At 37.8% G+C, this 14297-nt stretch overlaps 1 protein-coding gene, 1 long non-coding RNA gene and 1 pseudogene across 2 annotated transcripts in view; 2 read left to right on the top strand and 1 right to left on the bottom strand.

The window, feature by feature from the left end:
- LOC146401763 (uncharacterized) overlaps positions 1 to 14297 on the top strand; it is a 909931-nt gene that overhangs the window by 652818 nt on the left and 242816 nt on the right. The window lies entirely within an intron of this gene.
- Positions 5866 to 6852, top strand: LOC100156995 (olfactory receptor 11H12-like). Its single transcript, XM_001924710.3, has one exon. It carries the CDS (start codon positions 5866 to 5868, stop codon positions 6850 to 6852), a length of 987 nt encoding a protein of 328 aa, XP_001924745.3.
- Positions 13060 to 14027, bottom strand: LOC100158192 (olfactory receptor 11H6-like; annotated as a pseudogene).

Raw genomic sequence — 14297 nt, 5'->3', positions numbered from 1 at the left:
TCGTCTTTCTCCAATGCAGATTTCCCACCTCAGGGAGTAGACTAAAGACTCTGAAGTTGATCCTGTAGGTGAGAAGAAAATATTTCAGGAGGAAAGCAAGAAAATGACATGATAAGATTTGCATTTTAGAAAATTTGTGTCTAGATACTGCACTTTTCAAGGCCATAATATATCTCCTTCTCTCACTAAATGTCCAATTAGCTTTAAGGAGATGATGAACTCAAATTAATTTCATTATCTCAGTCTTTTGGGCATTTCACAATTCCTTTTGGAAATACATCCAGGAAATCTCTATTTTACAGTAATAATGTCAGAATTTAAGGTTAATATCTTGATATTTATGTTTGGTAGGTATTCATTTAAAATTAATTTCTTTTCTTATTGAAAGTGCCCAAATTGCATAAGTATAATTCAAAAACTATAATTCAAAAAGATACATGAACCTTAATGTTCACTGCAGCACTATTCACAATAGCCAAGACATGGAAACAACCTAAATGTCCATTCACTGATGAATGGATTAAGATGTGGTACATATATACAATGGAATACTACTCAGCCACAAAAAGAATAAAATAATGCCATTCACAGCAACATGGATACAGCTAGAGATTATCATACTAAGTGAAGTAAGTCAGAAAGACAAAGACAAATACTGTATGATATCACTTATATGTGGAATCTAAAATATAGCTTAAATGAACCTATCTGCAAAACAGAAATAGACTCATAGCCATAGAGGGCAGATTTGTGGTTGTCAAGGGAGTGGGGGTAGGGAGTGGGATGAACTGAGAGTTTGGGATTAGTAGATGCAAACCATTAAATTTAGAATAGAAAAACAGTAAGGTCCTACTGTGTGGTGTAGAGAACTGTATCTAATCTCTTGAGATAGACCATGACAGAGGATAATATAAGAAAGGGAATGTATCTATATGTAGGACTGGGTCACTTTGCTATACAGCAGAAATTGGCACGACATTGTAAATCAACTATCATTTAACAAAAAATAAATACAGAATGGGAGTTCCCATAGTGGCTCAGTGGGTTAAGAACCTGACACTGTCTCTGTGAGGATGTGGATTCATCCCTGGCCTCACTCATTGGGTTAAGGATCTGGTGTTGCTGCAAGCTGTGGCATAGGTTGCAGATGCAGCATAGATTCAGTGTTGCTGTAGCTGTGGCGTAGACCTGCAGCTGCAGCTCCAATTTGACCCCTAGCCTGTCACTTTGCTATACAGCAGAAATTGGCACAGCATTGTAAATCAACTACACATTAATAAAAAAATAAAAAGTTCAGAAAAGAAAGAAAATGCTAAATTGAAATTCTGGGTAATGAAGTTGCCTGGTGGCTCAGCAGGTGAAAGATCGATGTTGTCACTGCTGTGGCTTGGGTTGCTGCTGGGGCACTGGTTCAATCCCTAGCCTAGGAACTTCTGCACGCTGTGGGTGTGGCCAGAAAAAGAGAAAAGAAATTCTGGGTCTTTCATTCACTGTGGAATCTAAACAATAGAATAACCCCTGAGGCTTCTACAACACTTTTGGCATCTGAAAACAATCTTGAAAAAATAGTAATAACAAAAACTCTCCTATATTCCCTTGAACTTTCTGTAGCATATTCCATGGAAGCTTTTTGATGTTACATATAGAGTGTATGACAAAGTCTGTGTTAAATGTAATACAGTTCTTATGAGGCAGAGGAAACTGCAAGTGTGTAAAGAGGTTAAAAAAGCCATGTGCTAGAATATAGAGCCCATCTTTAGAAAATACAATATAAAAATTCTCCAACAGATGTGATTTGCATGATGTGTGAGGGTCCTAAGGTAATGACCTGGTTTAGATCCAGTGAGTTCTAAAGCATCACATAGCCCTCATGTGTGCATATTGAAACAGCATGAGAGCTAGGTTGGTTCTAATGGCTCATGGGTAGTTAATAGAGTTCTCCAGATCTTTATTTGGTATGATCATTAACTTTGTGTTCTTGAGGATGTAGATTATAGGTTTGAAGGGTAGCCATTGGGTCACCTTGGATGAAAAGAGAGTCTTAAAGTCATGTTCATGTTCTCTCAGTTGACACTGATGTATATCATCATAATGGAAGCATAAAGTAGTATTGCTTTATTTATTTATAAAGCCCAGTTTGAATAACCAAGCCAGTAGCACAGTATACAGCCTTGGTGCTAAGAATAGAGAGGAAAGTAATAGTAATAAAGAATATTCTGGAACCTTTCTGGAGGGAAATGTGACCACATTGACCAAAATTTAAAATGCATTTACTCTGTGACTCCAAATTTTTATTTCTTATCATTGTCCTTCATACAAATTGTTTCCTTAATTTCTCCCTGCTACTTTAGAATTAGAAAATCAAAGGGAATTACCCCCATAAAGATATACATTATGATATAGACAACAACAGATGTTTTTCTTTATATATTTATCAAAATGTAATTAGTTGGGAGTTTGTTCCCTTGTGGCACAGTGGGTTAAGGATCTATTGTCATGGCAGTGGCTCAAATCGCTGCTCTAGCATGGGTTTGATCCCTGACCCAGGAACTTCCACATGCCCTGCATGTGGCAACAAAATAAGTAAATAAATTATTTGATTCAATTAGTCACATTTTTCTCCAATCTTCTTTTTAGTAGATAAAACATGAAATGTGTTTCTTTAATACTCATTTAAATTCCAAATGGGTATTCCTGATCAACAGGTGATTGTTCTAAAAGTGATGATTCTGGGACTTAGGTTTTTTTCCCATGGGACTTAGGTTTTTTTTTTTTTTTTTTTTTTTTTACCATTTTTGGCTTTATCATTTTCAAAGCTCAGCTTCCTGGGTCAGCATGCTCAGGCACATCTGAGATTATCAAGGACCATGCATGGGTAAGGCCTGAAGTGTTGCACATCAGTTTTAAGTACATTCTACTGACTAGGCTAGAACTCAGTCACATGAACACACCTAACTGCAAGGAAGGCTTAGAAAAAAATGTAGCTTTGACTTGAAGGAGAGGAAACAGATTTGTCTCTGTCATACAATTAATGTCTTAACTTCTTTGTTGACCAAAATCTATCTTGTTTGATTTATATGTAGAAATAAGGAGTTCGTAAATAAAAGAAAGAGCTCTGTGGAATAAGTTTATTTTCAATTTAGTGCTTGAAATTAAAGCTGCCATTTGGACAGCAGGAATGGGAGTCTGGGTCTAACAGAGTTTGAAGGTAATGGTACATATGTCAAAAACTATGTTAGCTAAGACGTAATTTATTAAGGTTAGGACAGGCAACTCTGGAGGGACCAATACTGTGTTAACTGGAATACGTATGTGTATGTACATGTATTTGTGTGTGAGTATACATATTAGTGTTGCACACGCATGTAGTTTTCTTCTTCAGTATGATAATCACTGAAGACATGTACTCAACTCTGTATGATGCATGTTAATTGCTACCATCACCCCTGGAGTTGAGGTCTCCAGAGAAAGGCTTTGGAGTCTGGAAGGTATAAGTAATGAGGAAGAGAGAGATTTGTGTCATGTTCTATTCTCTGAGTAAAACACGAGAGGGATTTTTGTGAAGAAAGGAGCTGAAAGGTGTTTCATCAAGGAGCTGACACCTTAGATTCCTGGAGTTAAGTGTGTATGGGCACAATCTCTATGTCTGTTTTACTTTATATATTGATATGAAAAAGGAGTATAAAATTGCCTGATTATTTTCCTTTGCAACACTGTTCCTACTAGAAAAACCTTGTTAGACATGGGATTAAGGAATTTTTTTTTGTCACATCATTTTGTCTTTTGCAGGTCATATTCAAAAGAATTGTATGCTTGGCAGACAGGAAAATGAGAATTTTTTTTTTTTTTTTTGTCTTTTGTTGTTGTTGCTATTTCTTAGGCCGCTCCCGCGGCATATGGAGGTTCCCAGGCTAGGGGTTGAATCAGAGCTGTAGCCACCAGCCTACGCCAGAGCCACAGAGCCACAGCAACTCGGATCCGAGCCGCGTCTGCAACCTACACCACAGCTCACGGCAACGTCGGATCGTTAACCCACTGAGCAAGGGCAGGGACGGAACCCGCAACCTCATGGTTCCTAGTCGGATTCGTTAACCACTGCGCCACGACGGGAACTCCCTGGGAATTTTTTTCTCTAAGACTTGGGCACTAATTTAGGTGATTATTTCCTGTTAATCTGTTCACTTTCACACAGAGGACACATAAGTCAACACCCATTTTATGTGGCTTGTGAGAGAAGAAAACTTTGAAAATAGAAGCTAATTTACTTAATGAAATATAAAATGCATATTCAAGACTGGGGAATCAAATGGATTTGAGAGATACCCAAAGGCAAGAATGGTAATTGACTCTTCTGAAAGTTGACCTGTGGGAACAGAAAGACCGTCAGAATGCGATGGTTGTGCTGGGAGTGGCTGTTTCCTGTGAGGCATCCCAGATGAGAGGACAATCAGAAGAGAGCTAAAGAGTTTCACTGTGGCAAATGGAAAGCAAGAGCTCTCTTTTCTGTGTCTTCCTTCTGTGCTCCTTGAGCAGCATTTAATTGCCTTGGCTGATTTTATTTTGTTTTTTAAAGGTTTTCTTTACTTTTTTATTATAGTTGATTTACAATGTTCTGTCAATTTCTGCTGTATAGCAAAGTGTATGTATATACACACACACATTCTTTTTCTCACATTCACCTGAAGGAGCAAACAATGAAACAGACCTTTGCAGCCTAACAGACACCAAGTTCAAAAAGGAGACCTCTGATGATTTTAAAGACCAGGAGATTAGGTTTCTCCCATTACCCATCTCTTGAATCCATCCCTGGTGTGTTTTTGCCTATACATTACCCTATGACAGGCTTTTCATGCTTTTCCCTCGGTTTATTGAAGTAGCTTTCTAATAGGTTCCTGCTAATTTCATTAATTACACTGAAATTGTCTAGAAAATTGTCTTGCAAATGCAGCTTCCGTAAACCTTTGCCCATTTTACTCTTCTGTTAGAGCAGCTCAAGTTTTCCACTGACTAGCAAGTTAAGCCTGAACTAGTCACTGGCAGTGAGTCCTCCTCCATGTGGTCCCATCTCTGTACCTTATATCTTACTGTTACTTTACAAGTATTCTAGACTTCATTCTTTTGGACTTTAAACATAATTTCTTGCATTCAAATCTTTTCACATTATTATTACATGCTAATAATGTTCTGCCTCCATCATTGCCCTCGGAACATTCTGTCTTTTGCCAAAGTTCACATCCCTCTCAGAAGCCTTTCCTTATTTTTTTCCAACTGAATATAATTGTCATGGCTCACATGACAACAAAAATTACTGTTTTGATTTGTCGTATCATGTTGTTGCTGTGTGAGTGGCAGCACCACAATATAGGTTGAGAAATGCTAAAATCCAGTCCATATTCTATATCAGCTCCCCATAAAGCTTCCAAAAATATAAACACAAACTAAGCAAAACCAACTTCCTAGCTGTGCAAGTGAGGCCCCAAGGTAAATCCCTTTAGCTCTCTTCCAATCCAATTTAAACTCTCTCTATATAGAGATCCTAGTCTGTGATGTATTGTTTGAGGTTGCTTTGAACAAAAGATATTTGATTTAAACTCCAAAAGTGCAGGGGCTCTGCTTTTTTTATTCATGGCCTTTCTCTGTCTCCTAGAACAGTGCCTGGCAATAATATGTGCAAAATAAATGTTTATCGAATAAATGAGGAAGGCAAGGAGACACAGAGGGAAGACCAGCTCACTTTTCCAAAGGGAAGATGGTAATGTCACAAATCTAAATTGTGGAAAATCAACATATCTCCCTTTGCCAGGAAGAAGAAAAACAGTGTAAATATTTCAGTGGTTCTGTCGGTCACTTCCACAGGTCAGACTGATGAGGACCGTGGAGTCTAATATCTCTGGGTCTGTGAGTGAGTTCATTCTTCTGGGCTTTCCCTGTCGCAGAGACATCCAGATCCTCCTCTTTGTACTCTTCTCCGTCATCTACCTCCTGATCATCATGGGGAACACATCTGTCATCTGTGCTGTGTGGTCAAGCTGGAAACTCCACACACCCATGTACATCTTCCTGGCCAACTTCTCCTTCCTGGAAATCTGCTATGTCAGTTCCGATGTGCCCCAAATGTTAGCTAACATCCTCTCCCAGAGTGAGAGCATCTCCTATGTTGGTTGCCTGCTCCAGTTCTACTTCTTCTTTTCTATGTGTGCTGCTGAATGCTTATTTCTGTCAGTGATGGCTTTTGATCGATTTCTTGCCATATGTAGACCTTTGCATTATCCCACCATAATGACCCATCACCTGTGTGCTTGGTTAGTGGTCTTCTGCTGGGCTGGTGGCTTTCTTTGGTTACTGACCCCTTTGATTCTAATATCTCAGGTGCCTTTCTGTGGTCCAAATACCATTGATCATTTCCTGTGTGATCTAGGACCTTTGCTGGCATTGTCCTGTGCTCCAGTATCTGGAACTACCCATATCTGTGGTATCATGAGCTCTCTAATCATCTTTCTCACCTTCCTATACATTCTTGGCACTTACTACTCCATCCTAAGTGTGGTGCTACAGATGCCCTCAGGCTCAGGAAGGCATAAGGCTTTCTCTACTTGTGCCTCCCACCTTGCTGTGGTGTCTCTGTTCTACGGCTCAATCATGATGATGTATGTTAGCCCAGGTTCTGGGTACTATCCTGGGATGCAGAAGTTTGTGACCTTGTTCTATGCTTTGGCAACACCATTCTTTAATCCCCTGATCTACAACTTCCGGAACAAAGATATGGAGGAAGCACTAAAGAAAATTTTGAATATGTTATTGTGGAAATCTTTAAAGGCTTCAAAAGTCAAATTTAATATAAGGCATCATTAATATTTAGGAGGATGCAAGATCACAAGGTGAATGAGATCATGTTTTTTCCCTTTAATGTTTCAGCTACTTTTATTTCTAGTGTGTTTTTTTGATTGAAATATAGATTTTAGAATGTTGTGTTGGTTTCAGGTATATAGCAAATCTCTCTCTCTCTGAAATCTCCATGTCAAATTCCAGAAGCCTTTTCTTTTTTAAAATGATTTTTAGTTTTTCCATTATAGCTTGTTTACAGTGTTCTGTCAATTTCTACTGTACGGCAGAGAAACCCAGTCATATATATATATATTTTTTTTTCTTTTTCTCATATTATCCTCCATCATAAGAACCATTTTCTTAAACCTCCTTTCCATCAGCCCTCACACTTATTTCCTCTCTACTTTCACAGACTTAGGGGACAATTCCCATATTCCTTCCTCCCTCCCTTCCTTCTTTCCTTCCTTCCTTATTATTATTATTTTTGGATACCTGCCACTATATATGTGTGTTCAAACCTGGTAGAATGTATACAACTCAATGTGTCAATGTAAGTTCAGTTGTAACAAATGCACCACTTTGCTGATCCTGGGGGAGGCTATTCATGTGTGGAGTAAGGGGACTCATGGGAAATTGCAGTGAACCTCAAACAACTGCTGTAAAAAATAAATTCTAAAACTATAGATATAGATATATCAATACATAGTTAGGTGCTTAATGTTTTCCTCACATAATAATAAATCTGAAAGCAGACTATCCATAGCCACTGCTCTGGGCTGGATTTGTGACATTTATCCTTTACATCCTCGTCCTCATATTTGTTACCATGGTTGCAAGAAGGTTCTAAACATCCAGATGTTTCCCTGTTCCAGGCACGAGGAGCATGAAGCAGAAATTCCTGTTTTGGGAAAGCTAAAAACCTTCGCAGAAACTCAGTTTTTGTCTCATTGGCTAGACCTATATCACATAGCCAATCTAGATGCAAGGGAGGCAGAAGAAACAATGCATTGCTATTGTGAACAAAGTCAGGATTCTTTTACTGGGGAAAAGGGGGATGCATTTTGGGTGGACAGTAGTAGTCTCTGCCATAGAAAGATCTGGAGAGTTTTCTGCAGTCACCTTGGATGTAATGAAACTTGTACAACTGCTAACACTGACCTTTGACAAGTATGAAAAAGCTGAAGAAGAAAAGCATACAAACTTTCAAGAAATGATCACATTTATAAACCTAATGAGAGACAAGTAGGACTGAAAACTTGACTAACCACTTGAAATTAATTTTTGTTGATTATAAAAATGTTTTTGTAAATAGTTGCTACAGCTAAATTGGAATTATAACAAGCTCTTCTAGGGATCAGAATAGTATTGTATAAAAAGCATTTGACTCTAAAAGGCCACCTGTGAGTTCAATGGTGAGGAAAAGAATTTGGAAGAGAAAAGACTAAAGAGAAAAAGCTGTTTGAGACCTAGTTTTCTGTGACTGCTTTCCAAAAGGTGTCTCTAATTTAAACATCTTACCCCAAGGAATATATAAATACATTTGGCCCTCTGTATTCACAGGTTCTGTATCTGTTAATTCCACTAGCTGGGGATCAAAAATATTCAGGAAAAAAAGTTCAGAAGGTTTCAAAAAGCAAAACTTGAATTTGCTGTGTGCAGGCATCTATTTGTATAGCATATACATTGTGTGTACAACACATAGCATTTACATTATATGGTATTATAAATTACCTAGAGATGATTTAAAGTCATGGGTGGATGTGCTTAGGTTATATGCAAATACTGTGCCATTTTATATAAAGAACTTGAGCATCCTCAGAGTTTAGTATCTGTGGGGGTTGCTGGAATTTTCTCATTCCTGATTCTTCTACAGACACAGATAAAAGTAAAGACATCACCTTGGGGGAGGACCAGTGAGTGGTATACTTTGAGAATTCTGGGGAAATAGATCCTTGGAACAAAAATAGTATTTGTTGGCATTAAGAAGAAGGTAGAAATGACAGGCTTGATAGCTTATCTCAGAAATAGCTAACAGTTTCTGTCCACTGTCTTATTTGTTAAAAGATGAAAATCTCTCTCATGATTTTTACATTATATATTCATATTTAAGTGCATCTCTTGCACAAAAGTTGGATTTGATTAGCAGTACCCAAGTTTTCAGTGAAGGTGGTTGTTTCCATGTGAAAACCTGGAAGGAATTAAAATGTAAAGATTTATGTATGTATGTATATTACATGGGTATATAAATGTACCAGCAAAATCTGCTTTATTGTCTCATGACAGAATAGGACTAACCTAGATGTGAATTATATACATTAGCCAGAATTTCTTATCCTATCTCAGGAAAATGGCTTGAAGTAGGTCCACTGAAATAAAAGATAGGAATATACACTTAAAAATTGACAAACATCCAAGTGGAGATTATAAGTAGGCATATGTGTATGGAAGTCTAGAGGTATGAGATGAGATTGGAAGTGGAGAAAAAGCTTGGGGATTAATAACATGTTAATGCTATAAAGCAGTTAGATTCTTTGAGATCCTTCTAAATCAGTGCTAATAGAGATATAATGTGAGACACAAATATGAACCATGTATATAATTTCAAATATTCTAATAGCCACAGAAACAAAGATAAAAGGAAATAGGTGAAATTAATTTTGATAATATATTTTGTTTGACTCAATTTGTCTAAAATAATGTTATTTCAACATATATCAACATAAACATTATTAATGAAATATTTACATTCTTTTATTACACTAAGTCTTCAAAGTTGGTATATAAATTGACACTTGTTACCCTTCTCAATTAGCACTAGTCACCTTTCAAGTGGGTCGTGGCTATTGTATTGGGTGGAACAAGTATATATAGAGAATTCTGAGGACTAAAGATAGGCTTCAAGAAATGTTGAGGTTCAACATATAAGTCGGTTGTCTTTATTTTTCAGAATAAAGTTTCTTTGCTTAGAAGGAACAACAAAATCCTTTTATTTCACTGATTTTCCTAACTTAAGCCCTGATTTTGGTGGCAAAAGAACCCACTGCGTACACTGAGTCACACATACATGCACTGCCTCCTGGGAAAGAGTCTTTCCTGAAGAATTGTATCCTCAGCTTCATTGTCCTGATTTTTTCTGGACTGACAGAAGTCCCTGCAGAAGCTGGATGAAAGTCCCTTATCAGACACTGCCTTTTAGGGGAGACTAGGGCATGGGTAGAAGAGTCAGTCAGTTGTAGAGCTGCACTTAGGTATAATCTGATTTATATATTCATGCAGAACCCATAATTTATATTTTTATATATAAAAGCCCAGAAGAAGTTCTAGAAGTGTACCTACAAAACTGAATATATTTCTATACCTATAAAACTGAACATATTTCTGTAGAGACAAGTAGGTGTGTAGAGGTATGGCAATATGAGAATCTTCATTATTTTGTACTGTTCTCTTTTTTACAATGAAAATTGTTCACTATAAAAATTTGTTCCTTGTAAATTTTTAAAAATATAGGGAAAATAGAATATAATTCATCCCAGTGTAGCTAACCAAGCCCTGATTATCCAAAATTCTATGTATATAACATTTAGGCCAAAACAAAAAATATTTAAATACTTTAATTTTATATATGAATATATTTCTTAGACACTGTACAAACCTAGATGTAAATGAGGATCTTAGTTATTTAGTTATTTGTGGTCCATTGACCCCAAACCTAAAAAATTTGGCTCAAGTGAAAGAGTAAGTAAAGAATCTTCCTCCTCACCAGTTCTAAGAAAGGGGAGTGGGCAGCTAATGAAGACTTTCCCAGATAATGGACAATTTCCTTCCCTTTAGCTGAACTTCTGTCTCTCCGAACTTCACATAGGGTAGTAATAACTTGTAAGCATCATACTATGTTCTAACAACACTCATCATGAGATAGACAAGCCTTCAACTACCCAAGGAAAGTTCGTTTCCCTTTTCTCATCCCACTTCTTCACTGCTGTCGCATAGGTGGATCATTTAGTTGAGTCCTACCCCATGGAACTTCCAGAGGGAACATAACCCAGGCATATTACAGGGGAGTAAAAATGCATGTGTTGTTATAGTTGGTGTTTTTCTTTTATTTTTGCTGCCCAGTATCTCAGTAGAAGCTTGGAGCTTATCTTTGTATAACTGGAGTTTTTATTGCTAGGTATTAGCTCTTCCAGCCTTTATTGCAGCTACAGCATAGGGATATACTCTACCAATTCTACCAAAAAGATACAGCTATTCCAGACTTTGATTCAGGACAGTGGTGCAAGAAGCAGAAGTGGGTTGGCAAGGGGATAGCAATGTTTAAATATTGGCAAGAAAATAATGATGAAGCAGGTAGCACAGTGATTGCAGGGAAGACACATTCCTAGCATAGAATTGGCAGTGGTTAATTAAAACTGTGACATCTGGTGGCTCATGACAGTGGGCATGGCTGTAATGATTGTGATTTTTCATCAGACAAGTTCCACAGGGCGGTTTGCACATTGATCTTTGAATCTGAGCCTCAACTCAGATTTGTGACATTCCTGTTATCAGTATATCTTCACCATTGCCATGTTTAATCAACCAGAGTCAGCTTCTGTTGTATGCAAGGAAGAATCCTATTAATATTACATCATTGTACATTTACTTTAAATAGGTGCAGTCTCAGTGATCTGTGGAGAACAAGGGGAAACTAACCCTTCTGGATGGGTAGGTCAGAATTTTCCTCTGGTTTCACAATGGTCTAGAAACTTCATTACTTAGCATATTCTATTACAGAAAATATCCCCCAAAGCCAAAATAACTTAGAAGAGAGATTTAAGGTGTCTATTTATAGAGAAACTTGAGTTGAGGTCTGGTCTGGATTGGATATTGTCAGTCAAATCATTAGTTTTTTCTTCGATATATAGGAGACAACTTCACAAACCAGTCCTTTCCCCAGAAGAGGAAATTTTGTGCTATAGTTTAAAATAAGATATATAATATTGAACATATAAAACTTACATAATGTTATAAACCAGTGTTACCTCAATGAATTTTTTTAATTAAAAAATTAAAATGTGAACATTTTAGAGTACAGGCGGATGATCAGCTCAAGTAAATAGTTTATGTTAAGTGCTAACTACCTTTAGGTAGCTTAAGGTTTGTTGGCAGAACCTGTTTTCTGGTTTCTCATGTCTATTTTCTGGAACCATAAATCTCTACTAAAAATTGGAAGGTACAGAAACCCAGGTTTGAGTAAGGAATACTTAATGGTTTGGCAAATGTGAATGTGTGCATGTCTTTCTCTGTATCCTCTTCAAAGACTGAGAATTTTCCTTAAGAGGAAGCCATATCATTTCCCATTTTCATCTGCTGCACACCATGGACACCTTACCAGCTTGGTAGTAAGGAAACACAAAGGAAACCACATTACTTTGGGTTGTGATGATCATTGCACAACTATAAATGTAATAAAATTCATTGAGTTAAAAAAAGACATTACGGTTTTAGTGACAGTTACTGGGTCTTTGATCTTATAGATAAAGCAGTTGAATTTTTGTGAGTATAGTGAATAGGTGCTATATCTCATTAGAGAAACACCTATAATTGGAAAGGAAAAAATAGTTGATAAATTTGAAACACATAAAACAGTATTAGGATAAAAACCATTAATTTAACATTAGTTTTGGGACTTCAAAAAGTCTCCAGAACAGAGAAATGATACATTGATGAATAAAAAGTCTACAGAACTTTCCTACAATGGACCTTTAGGCTATTTGCTTATGAGATAGGATAAGGATTTTGTGTGTGTGTGTGTGTGTGTGTGTGTGTGTGTGTGTGTATGCAATGAATCATACTTTTATGAGAGTAAGGAAGGAATCAAATACTCAGACATATTCAGAAAATAGCTTTTTATTTTTTTTAATTTTATTTTTTTGTCTTTTTGCTATTTCTTGGGCCGTTCTCATGGCATATGGAGGTTCCCAGGGTAGGGGTCTAATCGGAGCTGTAGCTGCTGGCCCATGCCAGAGCCACAGCAATGCGGGATCCGAGCTGCATCTTTGACCTACACTACAGCTCACGGCAACACCAGATCCTTAACCCACTGAGCAAGGCTGGGGATTGAACCTGCAACCCCATGGTTTCTAGTTGGATTCGTTAACCACTGTGCCATGAAGGGAACTCCTTTTTTTTTTTTTTTTTTTTAAATGAGAGAAATTCTGTATTCCTGAGAGAATACATATATAAATTTTTATGTCATTTCTCTGTATTTTTAAGAATTTCTTTTGATGATGCACCCAGGACTTTCTTTAGTGCATCTTTCATGTCTTTGTTCTGAAGGCTGTAGATCAGAAGATTAAAGAATGGGGTTGCCATGCAGTAAAATAAGGTTACAAATTTCTGTGTCTCAGGATGGGTCCTGGAGCCTGGACTCACATACATTACCATGACTGAGCCATGGAACAGTGAAACCACCAAGAAATAGTAGGCGCATGTAGAAAAAGCTTTGTTCCTGCCTGAGCCAGCTGGAACCTGAAGTACAGCTCGCAAAACCAACGTGTAGGACCCAAGAATGTAGAGAAAGATGATGAATATGATAAGAGAGCTTACAGTAGCACAAGTTAAGTAGTTTTGGGAACTGGGGCAAAGGACAGTGCCAGCAATGGTCCCAGGTCACAGAAAAAATGGTCAATGATGTTAGGGCCACAGAAGGGCACCCAGGACATGAGAACTGCAGGCATCAGTATAGATAGAAAGCCACCAGCCCAGCAGAAAACCACTAATTGGGCACAGAGATGATGAGTCATGATAGTGGGGTAATGCAGAGGTCGACAGATGGCAAGGAACCTATCAAAAGACACCACAGACAGAAAGTAACCCTCAGCAGCACACATGGAGAAGAAGAAGTAGAACTGGAGCAGACAGCCAGCATAGGAGATGCTCTTGGTCTGGGAGATGATGTTGGCCAACATTTTGGGCACGTCAGAACTGACATAGCAGATTTCTAGGAAGGAGAAGTTAGCCAGGAGGGTGTACATGGGTGTGTGGAGTTTCCGGCTTGACCACACGGCACAGATAATGGATGTGTTCCCCAGGAGGGTCAGAAGGTAGATGAGGGAGAACATGACAAAGAGGAGGATCTGGATGTCTCTGCGGCAGGGGAAGCCCAGGAGAATGAACTCACTCACAGACCCAGAGATATTATTGGCTTCTGAGATACTCATTCTTCTGATCTGTGAAGGGAATGAGCAATGGGACCATTATATTTGACATTTTCTCCCTCTTGAAAGTTATTTTTATTTCCTCTGACTCATATACACTCCTTTAATTCATGTTTGTGAAAGGGCTCCATATAGTTTTGAATTCAATAACTCATCTTCCAAGGATTAGGCTTAGCCCAGTGTGATCAGAGTTCTAAGAACCCGTTTGAACATGTTTATGCTCCCACAGCCCCCATTGTAACAGTTCCCATTTTTCAGAGTATTTATTTCACT

The sequence above is a fragment of the Sus scrofa genome, chromosome 7 (genome assembly GCF_054392235.1).
Source record: "Sus scrofa isolate SSC_HxYL_T2T_F1_AM1 chromosome 7, Sscrofa_HxYL_maternal_Yorkshire_Landrace_v2.0, whole genome shotgun sequence".
NCBI lineage: Eukaryota > Metazoa > Chordata > Mammalia > Artiodactyla > Suidae > Sus > Sus scrofa.
This window is presented reverse-complemented; position numbering and strand designations above follow the sequence as displayed.